The sequence below is a fragment of the Seriola dumerili genome, unplaced genomic scaffold (genome assembly GCF_002260705.1).
Source record: "Seriola dumerili isolate Sdu_G_001 unplaced genomic scaffold, Sdu_1.0 BDQW01000025.1, whole genome shotgun sequence".
In the NCBI taxonomy this organism is placed as follows: Eukaryota; Metazoa; Chordata; class Actinopteri; order Carangiformes; family Carangidae; genus Seriola; species Seriola dumerili.
In genome coordinates, this window is record NW_019174280.1 from 8,550,186 (window position 1) to 8,569,926 (window position 19,741).

The following is a 19,741-nucleotide window of genomic DNA, read 5'->3' on the forward strand; positions in this document are numbered from 1 at the left end:
ATAGTTATATATGGCTACTATCAATAACATTGTACATTAAAATAATACAAGAAGAAAGAAATCTTTTATGGCAAAAGATGTTCGCAGTGTAGTAACTGCAAAGATGACAAAACTGTTTTCATCTACTGATATTTTTTGTATTGATCATGTACAGTAAAATAGAGGTTTAAAAAAGGGAGGAAACCTGTGTCCTCTCAGTGCTGGAGTCCAATTATCAACATAAAATAAAATGAATAAATAATACCAAACCCATACTGTACCCCTATAGCTACAAAGTGTACGTAGCTTACCTTACCATTACCTGGGAAATTTTCTCTTAATGGAAAAAATAAATTTATGATGGATGTTTTTGGATATTTCAAATTGACTCTGTTACTCTGTTTAATATTTACAACAGTGAGAAAGGAACTTGAATATGACATGTAAATCATGCAACTCATGTCAGACTTGACTGGACTGAACCCCTAACAGACTTCGTATCTGCAGGATGATCTAGTTCATCCTAGGTGGCAGTGTTGCTCTATAATGTCCTCAAGCAGGTTCCATGTACTCAGAGGTGGATCACTATTTGGAAAAGACACTGTGTGAACTTTCAAGTCCAAGGAAGAGACTCGTTTTCTCTATATGGCTACAAGCTCTGAGGGAAAAGAAGACACATCTGTCCGATAGATAGATAGATAGATAGATAGATAGATAGATAGATAGATAGATAGATAGATAGATAGATGCTCTGTAAAACTGTACAGTAAGTGAGATGCTGACACCTTCTGCTTTCTCTTTTCTGTCCTACATTCAACTACCATGATGAGTTTTCTACAGATAGAAGGAGCATCATATTTTGTTAGTAAATATATGTCACAGAGAAAGAGACGGAGAGATAGACAGGGAGAGAGACGGCCCTTTGAAAGCTAAGCCTTGGGGCTGAGAACTCTCTGAAGAGCTGGAATCAGACATGCACAATCAGTTCCCCTCTTCAAATCTCCTTTACAGGCCTATCTACTTGAACAGCCTTCTCTTAATTACTTTCTCTATCACTTAGCGAGCTGTGCCTGGGACTAGGAGCAGCAGTGTCTTGCCAGAGACACTTGGCTGGTTTGAAACCATATTTATATATCTTCTTTTGCACAATCCTGTCCCATACCTTTTCTCTCCCCCTCCTTCTCCTCCTCCTTTTTTTTCCCTCTTTCCTTTCATTCTACACTGCTCTTGTCTCTCCGTGGTTCTCCCCATCCTGTCTCTACCCTTTTCCAAATATCTCCAGGGCGTCAGTTGCGTCATGTGACTGGTGTGCTTGTGATTACAGCAGTTGGCACCCATACCCATCTATGAGGAAGAACCAAAAATACCTTGAAAAAGACGGCATGTAAAGAAGTTTAAGGTCAGTATGGAGCTTAGTAGAGAGCGACAACATGCTCAGGACGACCCAGGCTGACACTGACACCTAAATACCCTCCTCCTTTGAATCTCTCTCTCTGTCTTTCTGTCTGTCTGAACTGGTCTCAGGGGCTGGAGGCCAAGCTTTGGATCTCCATCCTCCACCCACCCCCCACCCCCACCCCGACCGCCATCCTCTACTCCCTCCTATACTCACTGCCTATCATTTGGCTCGTTCCCCGCACTCTGCTCACTTCTCTGTGTCCTCCTTCTTCGTTTTTTTTTTTTTTTTTTTTTTTTTTTTTGTCTGGCGTCTGGTCCACTAGAGCTGTATTTAATTAGTTTCTGTTGGGTTAATTAGGGGCTAAAGTTAGGGGGTCGGACCAGAACAAAAGCGGGTCAGGCTGGACGGATGCAGGTGCTCCGGAGTGGTTGCCAGATTCCACCGTTCAGATTAAGATGGCTGCAAACTGTCTGGAGTATTGGAGAGAGAGAGAGAGAGAGAGAGAGAGACTAGTGAATTGCAGGGAAGGAGGTTTTCCACCACATATGGGATGGCAGCTTCTTGTTCACATGCTGGCACCATTGCTCTTATTATACGATAGATTTGAACATTTTATCTTTACATTTTTCACAAGAAACCAACTCACAGGCTCCTTTCATGTCCTTTCCCTCTCATATTACACTGGCACACATCACACAGAGCTGATCTAATGTATGGTGTGTGCATGTGATGTCTTTGCCAGTCTGTTTCCCCGCTGCCATACAAGGTAATGTGTTGTATGTTCTCATTCATATCGCTCCCAGCACTCAGTCCCTTTTTTCATCTACGAGTGGCAGCTATACCCTTTCGCTTTGCTTTGTTGCTTGGCTGTGTAGAGTGAAGTAAAAAAACAAAAAAAACAATCGTGAGGAGCACATCAAATGACCACTCCAGACAAGTGAAGTATACATAAAATGCGCAATTCAAGTCTGTGAAGTGTACATCAGTTGTTTAAATGCGGTGATCACGTAAATGAAACACATGAAAACAGTAGATGTGAGTCGAGAAAAGCTTGAGGCAGCAGCACTTTGAAGGTTACCTGTTTACTTATTGTTGTTTTGCATATATTTTCAGTTTTGAAACATATTAAAGTGGTAGTCATATGTCAAATATGTACATTGATGCAGACAACACGTGTAACCTTGAGCAGAAAAGAGCTGAAAAAGACCCTTTTTGACCTTTTCTTTTACCCTTTGGAGATGAAGAGAGACCAGATAAAGTGATAGGAGCCAGAGAGGAGAGGAGAGGAGAGGAAGAGAGGGCATCTCTGGCATGGCTGGAGCCCCCTCAGTGTGTGAGGGTCCTGGGGCCCTTTAGACAGGCGCCAGCCCAGCAGGGAAGCAGAGACAATCACGCAGCACCAGATTCAATACACGGAGATGGAGGGATGGAGGGAGATGAGGAGAAACAGAGGGGAAGATTGAGGGGGAGTGGGTGGTGGGACAAAGAGCGCTGTTGAGAAAGGTGGAGGACGTGGCAAGGAGAATGGTAGAAAGGTCCAGGTAGAGACGGAAAGAGCCGCTGAATAAAACAGTTGAAAAGAGACGGAGACGGAGAAAACGACAATGTAGATCAATAGGAGGTGAGAGGAGAAGAAGTAAAAGGAAGAAAGAGCAAGCTAGAGAGAGATAGTTTATATTCCCTCTGTAACAGTCTTTATCACCAGCCCAGATCGTGGCGTATGAACAGTGATCCAAGTCAACCATCTGCTGAGGCTAGATAAGCCTGGGAGAGCTGGGTATTGAGCTGTCACTCAGGGAGGTGCGAAGAAAAAGAAAGAGAGGAGGGGAGAGAGAAACAGAAGAGAAATAAAGACAGAACAGGAGAGGGAGAGAGATGGAGAGGGAGGGAGGGGTATGTGCAAGGTAGGAAAATTCAAAGGAGAAGATTTGCGCAGACTGTAGAGCATCCGTCTTGTTAGAGAAAGACTTAACGTCAAATAGATGTCCAGCCCTGTCCTGCCTAATCTTGAAATAATCCTACAGCTAATGAGAAGAACAATAAAACCAGGCTATTTATTGGTTTTTATTTTTGTCAACCCACGTCTCTCGTACACACATATACACACGCAGTCTTGCACGGACACACATATCCACTCACATCATCACGGCTACTCATGCTAATGATGATATGAGGCTGTTTGTTGTTTTTTTTCTGTCACTTACAAACACATATTCACACATGTCAACCATAGTCAGTGATAGCTACAAAATTAGGCTGTTTACTGTTTTCATTTTCTACACACTTCAAAACACACAAGCCACAAAAAGTGTGTGTTAGGGTGGGGGGGGGGGGGTCTCAGTCGATTAGACACCTCTTCTGGTGGGGAGGATCCCCAGAGTGGAAGATGGGTTACTAGTTGATTAAGCTCATGTGCAGGTGATTAAGTTAAATCCCACTTAAACATACCCCCCTAAACCACTTACTGCATAACTATGAATGACATTTTTCTCCTGTATGTGTGTGAGATAGAGAAAAAGCCTGACAGTCATGTAGTAGGTGATTTGTGTCATTGTTCAACCATTTTTGTGTTTTTAAGGTGTAAATTCAAGCCCTGCTCTACGTGCATGGATCTGTGTTTATAGTGTGATACTGTGGTAGTACGGGGGCGTGAATTAAGGCCGGGAGGGGGGTCAGGCCCAAGAGTGGGGGTTAGGAGGGGATTAGCTGAGGCCAGTTGGATCATTTTACAGCCGAAGGACCCCCCCTCACCCTCTGCAGTCTCCTGGACAATGAGGATTAAACTCCTCTTGTTCCTCAACTCCGAAAAACGGCAGGACGACAAAGACACTATTCCTCCTGGGTCCCCTGGCTGTGGCTGGGAGCTGAGTTGAGGGGAGGGAGGGAGGGAGGGAAGGAGTAAAGAGGGAGGAGGATGAGGAGGAGGGAGGCAGGAGGAGGCAGGGGGTCCATCATAAAATTAATCCCTTCACAGTTTCCTCTGGGTGCAAAGTGAGATATGAGGCAGACATGTCTAATGAAACGCTACAGTCATCTAAGGGCACAGCGATAAAAGCATATATTAAACTAATGGAGCTCGTCATTAGTGCCTCCATTAAGCGGATCGAGAGGGTTGTGCTCTCCTTTGGTGATCAGCCCGGAAGATTAATCAATTCCAACAAAACTCACTTCCCACATTCTTCATCGCTCGTGCAGAGGTTGTGTGGCAATATCTGAGCTCACTTACCCATAATCCTCTGGGTTGAAAGTACTGCGTTTTTATTTGTAATTTTTTTCATGAAAGGAATAGTATAGGCATTTGTAAAATATGCTTCTTCACTTCCTCGAGTTAGATGAGAAGATCGATACCGCTCACATATCGTGTGCGCTGAATATGAAGCTACAGCCAGGAGATGTTAGCTTAGCTTAGCATGAAGAATGGAAACAAGGGAAGACAGCTATCCTGGCTCTGCACCCAAAGATCACTAATTAACATGTTATTTCTTGTCTGTGTATTATATGTTTATTATATCGTGTTGCTGTTACACAAAGGTTATGTGCCTGATCATGTGTTGTTTTTACGCTTCAGGTTTGTGTACAAATGGGACAAACGTGATATCGTGTTAACTAGTAATAATCGAAAAGAAAATAAATACGCGTATTTACCAAATTTAACCTTTAATTAGTGAGCTCTAGAGGTGTTGTTACCTTTGGACAGAGCAAGGCTAGCTGTTTCCCCTTGTTTCCTGTCTTTACGCTAAGCTAAAGTAACTGTAACTATCCCTTTAAAATGACATTGTAAGGCTGGCTGCAATGTTTTTATCGTGTATGTACTTGGGCCCTCTGTGAATAAGAAGTATCATGAGCTTAGTAAATTGAAAAATAAATCCTGTGTAAAAGCCAAGTGTTGAGCAGTGTGAGATCATAGCCTGAGGCATGGTGATTAAGTGCGCATGGGGCAAAGTGTCCACCCATGGACGTAGCACTAGAATCAGTATGTGCACAGGCTTATTGAATGAGATGGTAGCCCTCAGTGTTTGCAATTACAATTAATGTAACAACTACTGCTGCTTATAGGAATAGGGGACAAAAGTAATTTTTTGATGGTGTAATGCAGAGGAGCAAATTTACTGGTCAATGTCCAAGTGAGAGGGGCAATAAAAGGGGAAGACAAAAGAAACAGTAGTCCACTGGTTTTAATCTGAGAATAAAAAATGAAGGAGTCAATATAGGAACGTGAAGAGAGGAGTGAAAAACAGAGAACCGAGGAGGAGGGCGAGCAGCACAACAGAACCGGGGGGAGTTAGAGGAGAGAGGAGAGGAGGGGCCTTTCATACAAAAAAAGGCTCTCTTTTACTTATAGAAGGGAAAAAAAGAGCAAAAGAAAAGCTTCTTCTCGCCTCCTGGACGCAGTGTCAAACCCAATCAGTGTCTGGTTTGCCAGTGCTGCTCGTCTCCCAGGCACCGGCTCACAATGGAGGCGAGCCTCGGCCGCCACACCTCTCACTTCCAATCTGCATCCTCCAGGACAGGCCTGAGAGCAGGAGGCTGCAGGGAGGGACAACAATGCACCTCAAATGGTCAAATTCTCATAGAAAAATCCTTGTGCAGTGAGAATTGGATTAGCTAGTAAAAGTAAAAAAAAAAACACCCTTCAAGTAGCTTTATACCAGTTCATGTTGATTTTCTATAGTTAATATCAGTTTTTATTGTTTAAGAGTTGGCACAAGTATGATGTATGATAAATGGCTGGGTGTAGGTAGGGTTATTGTTCTTAAAGATTTTCAATACATACAGAAAGAATGGGACTTAGTGTCAGGGTGTATATACATAAAGCCAAACACAAACATGGATAAACTGCTCGACGATTACAACAACCAACAATCCCTGAGCTGCGGTGTCCCCGTGCTAATAAACGTGAGCAACAAGGCTTGATCCTTAAAAACCTCGCCACTCAAAAAAAAAAAATGTCTATCTTGAATAGACACCCCCCTAAATCGCATTGTTGAGCAAATCCTGTATTAAAAGGAAAGAGTTACTCTGCATTTATACTCTTGAAGACTTTAGTTAAGCCAGTGCCTCTGCCACTTTGCAGCGCGGGCTTCATCGAGCCTGAGTAAATCCGTCTCTCAATGGCGATTGGCTGAAGCCGAAGGGGCCATCTTTTTCACACGCTTCCTCACTCGCCTACCCCCCCCCACTCCCTCTCGGCTAGTGTTTACCCGTCACCAAACAATGGCTGGTTACTGGCAATTAAACAGCATTTTCCGAGGAATCCGTGGCACTGGTCTAATGGCATTACTGTTGGATGATTCAATCCTTGAATAGTCAACAGGATTTTGCCTCTCACCAGGAAAATACTGCTTCATCGAATTACCCGTATTACATAGATTTACCCAAAGCTTATGATTCAGGGTTCACAGATTACTGCTCTTCTAAAGATGGTGGGAGAAGGGAGTGATAGGCCAGGACAGTGATGACTCCAACGCCTCAAAGCCGGCCGCTGCTTTCACTGGCACACTCTTCTTCAAAAAGGCTAAAGTGGACTGAGGGTTTATCCAAAACCTTATTCATTTACCTGAATGCGCAGACGTCTTTGCTTTTATTGTGCATTGCTTTTCTTACACAAACATTAATATTAGATGATGCAAGTCTTGAAAAATGGTTTAGTCAACAACATTTACAGTCACACACACACATGCACACACAAGCATATAGGAGCCAAACTGCACATTGTGCCCTTTGACCTTCCATGGGTCGAGTCGGGCTGGGCAGCTCAGGGAACCAGGAAGACCAGCCAAGTCCATTATCTCACAATGAAGGGCTAATTACTGGGCCTGCAAGCCTCAAATCACACGGCAGCAGACTGCCTGTCTCTGTCCTCCGCTCACCCAACATCTTAATTGCTCTTTTATTCTCTCTCTGTTTTTACTGTGCCTCTCTACCCGACTCGCTCCTTCTCTCGCCTCACCCATTTTCACACATAAAAGCAAGATGCTAATTGCCTGCTATGGAAATATTGGGCCTGTGATTAGCCAGGCAGAAGGCTTGGCTGGCCTGTGTTTTTCCTTTTCTGTGTGAGGGAGTGTCGAGCCAGCACGCCGGGCGTAAAAATAGGAAACTGCGGTCGTCGGCGGTGAAAGGAAACTCATTTTTCTGTCATTCGCATGCGAGGCAGGGTTGAAAGTGTGAGGACTTTTATTGTGTTCCAGTGACAATTTGTCAGACTGCTATGTTGGCGAAATGTGGATAGAAAATCCACTTGAACAAAATTACAGGAAAATTAGTTCAGTTACTTTCAGGCAGAGTTGGTGTATTGTTATTATTAGCACTGACATCATTATGAGACAAATTATTTTCCCCCTTATGATTTAAATATCTGGACAGACAGTCTAGACTACCAACTGTCAGCCTGAATTAATACAGGAAAATAATAAAAAAAAAAACAGTATGATTAAATGCTGCCAATGGTAGCCATAGGTTTGCAGGCTGGTGTGTTTTTATCTGTGATAAGTAATTTACCCAAACCCTCAGTATGTTCTCCACCCTGACCCTGACTTATTACCTCAATCTGCAAGTTATCCACTAATAATGGCTGTACATAATCATTTAACAAGACAACACGGGTTTGTCTTAATAGACTCCAATTTGGACTTACATATGGAAATGAGGCCCAGAGGGGGAATTTGTAGCATCCACTTTGCAGCTTCTGCTCTTCTTACCCTGCACCCTAACCTGCTCCTGCACTCTTCTGCTGAAGAACAGCTCCTTTTACAAGATATTGTCTCCAACTGGATGGAGAGATGGCAGCTATAACACATCTGTGACTTTGGTCTCTTTTTCATTCAAAAAGGAAGTAAGTTTTGTAAGTATGCATGCACTGTATAATTGAATTTACCTTTTCGTATGTGAGTATCCACTATCAATAAAACGATAGCCAGCAACCTTCACTCCTCTACTTGTTTCTTTTTTCCTATTATGCCTCTCTGCCTTGTTAGACAGTCATTTTAATAACTTTGATTCAGTCAGAGTCACCTGCCATTTGACCTCAACTTTGTCCCAGTACAAACCAAAAGCTTTCTGAGAACCATGGCGGATATTGAAATACTCTTTCAGACACTTTCTCTTTGCAGTGGTTCCTCAAGTGCTTTGTCCAAGATGTTGGAAAAAAATGGAGAAGGGAGACGGCCTGGTGTTCCCAATGGTGGGAGCAGCGGAGGGTTTGGGCAGTGCAATGATTGGTGGTGGTGGTGGTGGGGAAGTTTGAGGGCCAAGAAGGGTGCAGGTCGGCTGTTCAAAGGCTGGCTTTTTGCATTGTTGGTCAGTTGGGGATTAAGGTCCTCTGTGCAGCAGAATAGCCCCTCTAATTAAAAAGGATAAGAAGGCAGAAAAATAGCGAGAGGCACGGGAGGAAGCAAAGAGAGAGGGAGAGGGGAGAGCAAATTTGCGGAGAAAAGAAAGAAAAGAAAAACTGTTTTCAGTGTCACTCCTGCAGCCGGGCCCGTCGATTCAGACGGGATTAACTTTACACTCCTCCTCCCCGTTTCTCTCTTTTTCTCTCTCTGTCAATCTCTTTCTGTCATTCTTTCCGTCTTGCAATTTCCGAATTTTGTTCTCTACATGCACCTCATTATCTCAAATTATAGTTAAACAATTCAAAGCATTTAGAAAAAGTAACATCAATCAGATTTTTTGGTAATTTCTTCACAAAACATTGATGTGTTGCAATGATATAGACAGTGTAACAACTCGGTCATTTCAAAATACTTTTTAGCTGTTGAATTTGTGTGCAAGGTTACATCTTACCGAATGAACCCAGCCACTTGCACCAGTGTGTGTGTTTGTGTGTGTGTTTGTGTGTGTGTGTGTGTGTGTGTGTGTGTGTGTGCTGCTTAGTATTTGCAGTCATCAGAATGTGAATAGAGGGGCTGTGTGCTGTGGCCCAGATGCTGGCTGACAGTAGGTGGGCTGTTTGCCGTGGGGATGCCAGGTTGTGTTTTTGTTTGGCCCTCCTCTGTCCCGCCTGCCTCCCTCCCCTCGCCTGGTGGGGGGTCCAGGGCTCCTGGGGCTGGTCCCTGCTGACCAATACCCAGGTATGAGTCCTCTCAGTTTGGCTAACACTAGCCGCAGGCCGTGGGAGGTTAACGAGGTACCAGCAGGGACAAGACATTCAACCCTCCCATGGGCAAACCACAAGCGGTGGATGTATCTCAATGAAGGGCATGAATATGATATGATATAAGCCCCACAGTAGTGGGCACAAAGGGGGTTAAACTGTAACAATACTGCAGGTGCATTATAAAACACATTACACTGACACTCAGCTATCAAAGACAAACCAACATCTAAAATAGCAAAATCAATCGGCAAAATCAAGTAATTTCAATGGAATCAAAACAATCATCGGGTTGCTTTGCAATCCATCAAAACTTTTGGCTTTAACTTGGTGAAATTTGGCAAACACATTGGCTGCACTGATAAATAGCAAGCCATCTGGACAGTGATTACTTTTGAAGGAACAGAGAACCGAAGTCATGATGAATCTCTAAATAATGCATACTCCTGGGGTTTACTTCCCTTATCCTAAGACAAATCTGCATCCAATAAAGCAGTTGCCACTAAAAATCAAAACCTCTGTGATTTTAAGATGTCTTTGTGAGCACAGAAAAAAAAAAAAGTACTGCACCCAGCACTGTGGGTGCTTACGTCATCGAAACTTGGTTTTCTCCATAGCCATAAAACTTACCACCACTATCACAGAAAGTTATTCTTCCAGTCAGTTTTTAGCTGTGATCTAAGAATTTTTAAAATGTTCACTCCTCTTCCTCCAGCGTTTGTTACAGACATGTTTGAATAAACCGTGACCCTTTGACTCGCTCATGGACTTGCCTCTGTAGTTGAGCTGTGACATTTAGCCCACGAAGGTCTAAGGCTTATGGGAAATGGTGTGGGTTAACGGCTGATAAAGAACATAAATATTAAATAAACAATATTAGATCATTTTTTCAAAAAACTACCAGCTTTATCAAGAGTGACACAACATACTGTTGAGAAGAGCTCTGTTCCAAGGCTGGATTTCTAGCGATTAGCAAAGTTACAAATGTCAGTGGGATTTTGCATGAAGTTTCTACTTCTGGACATGAAACTGGAAGATCAGTTTTCACTTTGGCTCATTGTAGACAGCTGAGAGTTCAAAATGGAGGAATCTATAACTATTGAACTGTGTTGTTATGTATAGCCATTGTTGCGTTTACAAGACAAGAGGGTATAATACGCCCTATTAGCAGCCTGGTTAGCATGATGACTTCAGCAGAAGAAAAAGTGTGATGTGATGAGACAAGAATTAATATTGGTGTTGCTTTCCACAGCTTGAGACAGCTCTTTGTGAGTAAAGAAATGAAGTTTGATACTGAACTCGCAACGTTTCTTCTCGACTGGTAAGTAACTAACTTGATGCTAATACTGGCTATGCAGCAATAGCAAAACTTATAAACAGTTCCTTTAATTAACTGTGTTACTGTAACTTATTGTAGCTACCATAAGCTTGTGAGCTTAGTGCCATAGCACTGTTTTTCCTCTCTTTAAATACTCCTTGTTAAATGAAATGTACAATTCTGAGGAAAAACTATCCCTGGGTTAAACTACACAGTAATGAGAAAACAGAAAGAAGCTTATGACTGAGTAGTTTTAGCAAGTTGCAGATGGTTAGTGTGCTAGCTAAAACTAACCAGTTACAGTGGTTCATCATCAGAGCTGCTAGTCTCTGTGTCACAAATCTTCTAGCATTATATTGTTGTGCTACTTTCTGGTGTGACTGAGTTTTTATGGTGTCTTGCAAAAATAACCACCAGCTTTGTCTCAGTTGTTGTGCTCAGAAAAACCTGCTGTTCAAAGCTCATGGACTCCACAATAGTTCAATATCCACGGACGCTCGCTTTGGTATCTTGTAGCATCGTCAATACATGTATTGCTTCTTCTGCCAAGCCTATCAATAAATCTATCAATGAGAGGTTTACAGTGCAGATGGCAAAAAACAGTCGTAATGTTCAGTGTGGTTCTGTGCATGTTTGTATGTGTGTATCCGTGTGTAACAGATGGGGTGGATTGAGTGGGCCAAGTCATTGATTTGACCTTGAGATGGACAGATGAACTGAACAGAAATGAGGATCTGGGAAAACTCAGAAATGACATGATGTTAGATAAATAGATAGATAGATAGATAGAGCTGCTATTATTTGCATTGCAGCCTGTATTAGAAGGACAGTCAATAGAGTGAATGTTTCCTCAGACAGTCAATAACTTATAAATATGTTATTCCAATTATGAATTTGTAAGAAAACATTCTGAAGATAAAATCCCATATAGCTACAAATTATTCTTATGATCTTTGTTATCATTTTTGGTCTATAACCATATTAACCAGTCCTGTGAGAGAGAAGTGTCTCGGTCCCACGATTCTTAGCCTTCAATTCGTCTCCGCAGCAGCAGGAGAAACCGTGACTTCGTCAATTGGCCCGGAGACATGGGGAGGGCATATTGCCACAGACATTAACAAGCCACTTCACCTTTTTACAACCGCGGCCCCGTTTAGCTGAAATGCTCCCCAGGGCTATTAGATATCTTCCGATGAATTATATATCAGAGCTGAAGATGAAAGGACTCCGCGTGAGCCAAGAACATAGCTGTGGGACAACAAGGGGACCAGATACTTAAGCCCTGTCAGGCTGTTTGTTTTAGTATGATCGCTGAGGGAAAATGGGAAAACTCCACTTACAGTAAAATTGCATCGTTTTTTTTTTATTTTTTTAAATCTTTATTTATTTATTTATTTATTTTGAGAAAACTCTTTTAGTCCACCCCTTGCCAAAATTAAAGGTCCTTATTAACGAAAACGACTTTTCATGCAATTAACAAATTATGTATTTGCACGTAACAATGAGATGTAGCCTCCACATAAATACCATGGTATGGAGTCCATAGTTGGTATTGATTTCAGGCTTGTCTAACGACCCAGTAGCCTCACAGTCTGTTCATCTGGCATGTAGACTCCTAATTAGGTCTCTAACCTGCTGCTTGTTTGGGAGCATCAATCAAAACCTGCAGTCAGGGCTGATGAGGCCAGAGTTTCATCAAAAATGGTCAGAGACCGGTAAGAAAATGACATTCACACTGAACTGGGATCATTTCAACGAAAAGAGCAGAGCAGAATTGGCTCTATTGCTAATCCAGAACAGATTTTTTTTTTTTTAAATTTAATCCCAAAATGGAGAGAGCTCCCTGGACACAAATTGAGGTGGCGTAAGGGTGAGTGGTCGCTAAATCTACATGAAAGTAAATACTTTTTCAAGTGGTTCATGGTGGAGCCCAGGCATTTTGATAAACTACACACAGGCCTACTTGTGGTGGTGGTGGGGGTGGGGGTGCACAGCTTCACGGGCCACTTTTTTTTCTTCTTAAATCTCCTTTACAGGGTTACACAGAATCAAACCGTGACAGATCTCCACCAAGTTATTTTCACCTCTTGCTTGAGTTTTGCTTGCTCAGCTTATTCTGTCAAAAACAATCCGTAGCTATAGCTGCAGATTAACATCCTCTGACTCGTGCTGTTTTCTTGGTATAAACCTGGGCCCATTATTCAGCTTAACTACTGGGTTGATTGTCAAAATACAATAATGAAAATAATTATTTTGATTTTGCAGACTCGGTTGTGATTGGTTGTTGCAACACACCTGCACCTGCATATTGGCCTGTAAGAAGACTGTAAACACTTGGTCTTCTGATGAAAATAAAATGTACATACTCATAGCCTAATTACTGCTGAATATAATGACTTAAATATTTATCTTGTCCCTAAATAAGACATGTTAGCTCTTTACAATCAGAGGGGCCACTGATGCTTTGAAGCTGATGTTTCCCCCAGCTGCAGCCTCCTCTCACACCTCTGCCCATCATATTTCCTCTCATTTCCATTGGTTGTTAAAATTCCTCACAGTCTCTCTCTCTCCATAAATACCGAGCATCTCTTAGTATTATCCGCATCCAACAAGCTTACCCGGAGGAAACTAATCAAAGCCGCTTCATAAAACCTCTCTGCTCTGCCGTACTGAGGCGTTTGGGGGAAAAAAGGCTTTTAAAAACGCAAGTAAGTTACTTATTTCACTTTCGCTGTTTAATTGTTCTGATACTTTTCCTGTAAATTATATTTAGGATATTTTTTTTATGGACTGTGGAAGCCAACGGGAGCTGTGTAGATGGAAATGCAGATAGCCTACAGGGAGGTAATTGAGGAGGCGTGTTTAAAAGCAAACTTTTCTCCCTCTCGCCTCCGTGGGCTGCACAGCGGAGCTGGGGTGCATTCAACCGACTAATAGCGGGACAGTGGAGCAGTCCACAAGTTCAGATAAAACACTCTAACTGCTCGATGTTTGACTACAGACTCAGCATGTCGAGGAGGGGCGTGAATCCACCTGAAGTCAAGTTGCAGGTTGACTGATTTGCTTAATATAAAGTCATGGCCTGTATTTAAATTTTAGATTAGTGTAAAGGCTCAAAAAATGTTCATATTCTTTAATATTATTTTAGCAAATGAGTTCAGTGTTGATTGTTTTTTTTTTTTTATAGCTTGTCGATTTTTATTCATTGCTGAATTTTGAGGATAACGAATTAGCAAAATCTTTTAAAATTAATATTAAACGTTCACAAATGCAATACACACATACAATAGGTCACTGGACCGCAATACTAATACTAATACTACTACTACTAATAATAATATTTTTGATAGTCCACATGAGTGTGCATGTGTCAGTTTGGGAAAGTGAGTGGTGGGGTTGGTTGTGTTGGGGTTGGGGGGTGGGATGGGAGGGGAGGGGGGTTGTCTGGCAGTCAGCTGGTCTGATAAATACAATGCCAGTCTTTGTTTTATTTTCGTGACGCAGAAAATTAAGGAGGCCTGAATGCGGAGTCGTGGCTGGCGTCCTGTAATCAGGCCAGCGCGTGCCGTCCGGATTATCTCGTTAATTTCTTACAGAAAGAAGAAGAAGAAGAGAAAAAAAAAATCTCTTGTAGCCAATAATAATTAATGGCTGGGCAGGGGATTTATTATTGAACGGATGTGGAGCAACCGGTAGCCGGGGGTGAAAAAAGTGACAGATTGAGTATAGGAGTGTCCGTTATTGGCTCTATAAAAACGAAGGGTCAGGCTAGAGAGGGGCGCACCCTGGGGTCCTGGGAACTTTATTCCACAGGTAGGTGTCACTGGAAAACGTTACGAGAGGCCTCAAACAGCAGCATATGGTAGTAAACCTAATTAGCTATTACAAAAAAAAAGAGTTAGTACTAAATAAGATAAGAAAAAATAAACGTATTTTTTGTGTTTTATTTTTCTCCTATTATTGTGCCTAACAATGGCCTTATCCTCTGAAGAAAACTAGTTCAGTATATTTAAAATTGCGTATGATTCTGGTAGCTACCCTTATACTTGTAAAACATTTACTGATTAATATCTTATGATACGCATACATACATATATGTATATATATTTAGCCTATATAATATTTCTATATAAACTCTCAAATGATGTATTAATTTAGGCTACATCTGCTGCTGCAGTGTCCCGATTGTCCTGGATTTACGGATGAAATTTTTATAATATTTCTATAGGAACAAAATATTACTTCTTTCTGTGTCTTTGTAAATGTAATTTAGGCTGCATCGCTTCTTTTTCTTTCAGTGTAAAAGTTTGAATTGTTGCTGTTATTTTAATAAGACGTCCATAACACTTCGTTCAGATTCAGCGTTCACTAATGGAGCACAATATATTCTCAGGTTAAATCTGAGACTTCTTTCCTGTAAAGTTTTATGTCAGGACCTGGAGACAGATTTAGCGGCCATCTCCTTGTTTGTTTAGATTAAGATGAAGTGCTCCTCTCTAATCAACACTTCTCGACAGTCTCACCTTCCAAATCTAATTACCGGGAGCGATTCATTAGTGAAGGAGGGGGAATCGCCCCAAGGAGTGTCAATAATATGTCAGCATTAGCCTTCACTTTGGGGGAATGCCTCCATGTTTCTAATCATTTGGTAAAGTTGTCCTTCGTATTATAATGTCGTTACATTTGAATGTACAAGGGTTTCGGTGGAAACAAACAAAAGGCCCGAGATATAGAAATGAAGATGCTGAGTTGTATTTGAATGAGCGCTCAGTTTGCAGTATTGGCTTCTTTGTTTGTTCCCTAAGGTCTTTTGTTATCAGCATTACTTATCCGTCAACAGTGGGCTTTGTTTCTGCAAATGGCCCCCCAATCAGCTGTCTATTTAGCTTCGCCTAACCTGTGGGTAGGATATGCTAATTGAGAGCCCGGTTGGGGCCCAGCGAGTGTGCGCATTTTAACGACAATGTTTTGTTTTGGTGGTACTAGAAGAGGAGTGTGTTGGGGGGTAAGAAGGGGCGGGGTTATAGTAGCAGTTAGTGTGTGTGTGTGTGTGTGTGAGGGGAAGGGGGGGGGGGGTGATGGCGTAAACGCCTGTCAGCCAGACAGAGCATCCTGAGTCCAGCAGGGACAGCTGGGGGTCTCCACTCGGCTTTAAGAGCCCTGCGAGTCAGAGGACGCCCACTTCTGTAAACCCACCGCGGTGCGTAAAGGCTGCGCGTAAAAATCAGCGGACACAGATAAACCTGAACATCTTTTAAAAGAAAATCCAACACTTCTTCTTTTCCCTGTTTTGTGCCCTGCTTCAGCTCGTTCTGGGTCAGGTGATTCACCAAACGGAGACGCGAGAGGATTAAAACGCTATTTTCTGCCCTGTTTTTCTTCTTTCCTCTCATCGGTGCCCCCTCGTCCGGCCGCCAGCATGATGTCCTATTTGAAGCAGCCGCCGTACACCGTGAACGGACTGAGCTTATCTACCTCAGGAGTGGACCTGCTGCATCCTTCAGTCGGATACCAAGGTAATACACCGCAGGCTGCAACCACCTAAACAGACAAATACAAACAGAAACCAGGTTGTCTGGATAGTTTATGAGTGTATGTATGTAAATAACCTGGAGGTGTCCAGAAATGCAGTTTGTTGCAATGATCAACACAGGTATCACATCAACCAGGCCTACTGAATTATAAATGACTATTTGTAGGCCCTTAATTATTCATAACCAAGGCTTCATTAGAACTTGTAGAGCCTTTATTTGTGTCATTTATAAAATAGGTTCACACATTTAAGATTATATCTGACAATTGTTTAGAATCAAGTTACAGAAGTTGGTATATTTGAAATTAGCTGACGCTGCAATATTTCTTATTTTCATTATCACAGTTTTTTTAATCTCTCTTCTTTTTCTTCTTCTCCTCAGCAACCCCTCGCAAACAGAGGAGAGAGAGGACAACCTTCACCCGGGCCCAGCTCGACGTGCTGGAGAATCTGTTCGCCAAGACTCGGTACCCTGACATCTTCATGAGAGAGGAGGTGGCCTTAAAGATCAACCTGCCGGAATCCAGAGTGCAGGTGAGGGTCCAACACAAATACCTGAACCACACAGTTCATTCATGGAAGGTCTATAATTGTTAGTTTATCCCGCGGAGAGGTGAGAGTCCACTTGAGGGCAAAGTGTCCTCTTCAGGGGAAGTGTTAATAACAGTCACATCATTCATCGTTTTAATTGAGTCCCATGTGAATTACCAGGTTATGAACTCACTTTATAAGTAACCCACTTTTCTACTTTCAGAATACATTCATAGAGTGACAAACTATAAAGCCTGTTTGTAGCCTGTAAACTAATTGTAAAATAATGAATATAGTTTGAAAAAAAAAATAGAAAATTTTCTGAGATCAATAATAATTATCATTTGATTTGGCTTTGTTATCACTGGAATATTTAACTCAGATATTTTTCCATTCATCATCCGGCTACACTGCAGGGTTTGTGGAGTAGGCCCCTACATCTTTAATTATAGAAACAGTAAAAAGAATATTTACAAACCTTAAATTGTCTTACAGCTCAGTAACATTAATCTAAACGCATTTTTTCGTTGCAGGTATGGTTCAAAAACCGACGAGCCAAACACCGTCAGCAGGCCCAGCAAACCCAAAGTGGAGTCCAGAACAAAACTGTCAGTAGGCCGGTGAAAAAGAAAGGCTCTCCGGTCAGAGAGGCCAGCTCAGAGAGCGGAGCCAGCGGGCAGTTCACGCCGCCCTCCAGCACCTCACTGCCGGTTGTGAGCAGCAGCGCGGCGCCGGTGTCTATCTGGAGCCCGGCCTCCATCTCCCCGCTCTCTGACCCGCTGTCTACCTCCTCCTCCTCCTGCATGCAGCGCTCTTACCCCATGACCTACACCCAGGCGTCGGGCTACAACCAGGGCTACACGGGCTCGTCGTCGTACTTCACCGGGATGGACTGCGGCTCCTACCTTTCGCCTATGCACCACCAGCTATCCGCCGCGGGCACCGCCATGAGCCCCATGGGCAGCAACGGGGTATCCAGCCACCTCAGCCCCGCGTCCTCCCTCTCCTCGTCGGCGTACGGAGCGGCGGGGCTGGGCTTCAGCGGCGCTGCAGACTGCCTGGACTATAAGGACCAAACAGCCTCATCGTGGAAGCTCAGTTTCAACACGGACTGTTTGGATTACAAAGACCAAGCAGCGTGGAAGTTTCAAGTGTTGTGAGAGGAAAGAATTAAAAGGGACAATTTTCATAAACTGCAGACTTTACAGGCAAGTAAAAGCCCCGAGGTTGGGAGCAGCAAGTGCGGCGCTTTTCCACAACTAGGCCCAAACTTCTACCTCGGGCAGAGCCGAGCAGGGCTGCCAGCCTGTTGTCTCACTGGTTGGGTTAACTTATTGAACATTCAGACTGACTTCTCCCCAACTTTGATCAAGGACACGGAACAAATTTGTTGACCAAAAGGAAAAAAAGGATCAAGAGAGAAAAAGATCCAAGCCTAACTTGGTTGAGTTTGAGGAATAGGTCAGGTTTTCTTTTAAGCTCCTTAAAGGCTCCCCTCTCTTCTCTTTTTCTTTTTTTTTTTTATTTTGTTGGCACGCTGAAGGACCCCTTTGATCAAAGCTCTGTGCATGAGTGTGTGTGTTGTAGAGAGAGAGAGTGTGTGTGAGAGAGAGGGCAGCTCTGACATGAACGTGGATGCACTATTTAATTTATGAGAAATATGTTTAAGACTAGTTATAAGAGACAATCAGTCCGTTTGCGTGTGCTCATAAATGTCCCTTATGTGTTTTTGGATGATTAATTTTCCCCTGTTAGTTTTTTATTTTTTATTTTTTATTGTGATTCTTTGTACTAGCCTACCTGTATGCAATTTTGCTTCGCGCCACAAACCCAGCTGTGAATCTGATCATTTTATTTCCATGTCTCGAGTGTTAAATGATAAATTATTATAAGGACATATTAGTTGAATGGAATAGGGAGTGCAGGGTAAATCAAGCCAGCAGCAAGCAAAGTTCATTTGTAAAGTGCGGTGAGAAGGCCACAAACACTAAATAACAATAAAGACCACTTGACCTGACCCAACTCTGTGGCTGCATCTGCAAATCTTCTGTGTTTATTCCTGCACTACACACAACATGTCAACACGCCTGCTGCAGTTCACCCTCATGTTTCACAGTTCTTGCTTCAGCATAAATCTTTTTGACCCAGCCCTACATTAAAAGTGTCGGTTGGTTCAAATTAGATGCTTTGCTGGAAAAGGTCAATCATTTCGCTTGTGATCATCACTAAAATGTCATTATATTCCCCCCCCCCCGTTTAACCGCTACATCACTGCCCGCGAAGTGCATGATTTCTGACACATGTGCCCGGGCCGGCAGGAATGTGAATTATGGGAGAGCTATGTTAATCCCGCCTCATAAAGAGGATAATCCAAAATTTTGCTCTTTGGCTGAGGGCGCACACTGAGGCCGGTTCACACGGAGAAAATGTGAAATGAGCTCTGCTGCTCCAGAGTGCACAGGCAAACACGAGTTTAAAGTCAGGTTAATACAACAGGAAACAGCACAGAGGCAAAACGTTGAAACAATATCTGCTGAGGCCCACGTGCTGGGTACATTTGTGATCATATAGTGTGAAAAAAAACTACAGCTAGAGCCACATATTTTCAGAAAACGTCAATAAAGACAAGACGAAGTGATTGAGATGAAACAGCAGCTATGAGATATAAAAACACATCATTGAAATATTATATCAATGATCATATATTGATGATATTATTATTATTATTATTTATTATTATTATTATAAATCATATTCAGCTTCACATTGTTTTGGTAAACCTTTATTTTTAATCCACGCGTGATGAAGGAGTCAGCGCAACAAACTCTATCAAAATCAGTTTTTCAGAACCAGGCATCTGTGATCAGTCCTGTTTGGCACAGATTT

The 19,741-nt window shown here is 42.5% G+C and overlaps 1 protein-coding gene across 1 annotated transcript; it reads left to right on the forward strand.

The window, feature by feature from the left end:
- Positions 1-16,210: 16,210 nt before the first annotated feature.
- Positions 16,211-18,044, forward strand: LOC111240362 (homeobox protein OTX2-like). The gene is made up of 3 exons (XM_022770349.1): positions 16,211-16,307; positions 16,707-16,858; positions 17,389-18,044. The coding sequence occupies exons 1-3, from the start codon at positions 16,211-16,213 to the stop codon at positions 18,013-18,015; spliced, it is 876 nt and encodes a 291-aa protein (XP_022626070.1). The 3' UTR covers positions 18,016-18,044.
- Positions 18,045-19,741: the final 1,697 nt, after the last annotated feature.

Bases quoted from the DNA above. Each gene is read 5' to 3' on its own strand.
- LOC111240362 (XM_022770349.1), top strand. From the start codon at position 16,211: ATGATGTCCTATTTGAAGCAGCCGCCGTACACCGTGAACGGACTGAGC. The intron at 16,308-16,706 runs GTAATACACCGC...TCTTCTCCTCAG, and splicing joins TCCTTCAGTCGGATACCAAG to CAACCCCTCGCAAACAGAGG. The intron at 16,859-17,388 runs GTGAGGGTCCAA...TTTTCGTTGCAG, and splicing joins TGCCGGAATCCAGAGTGCAG to GTATGGTTCAAAAACCGACG.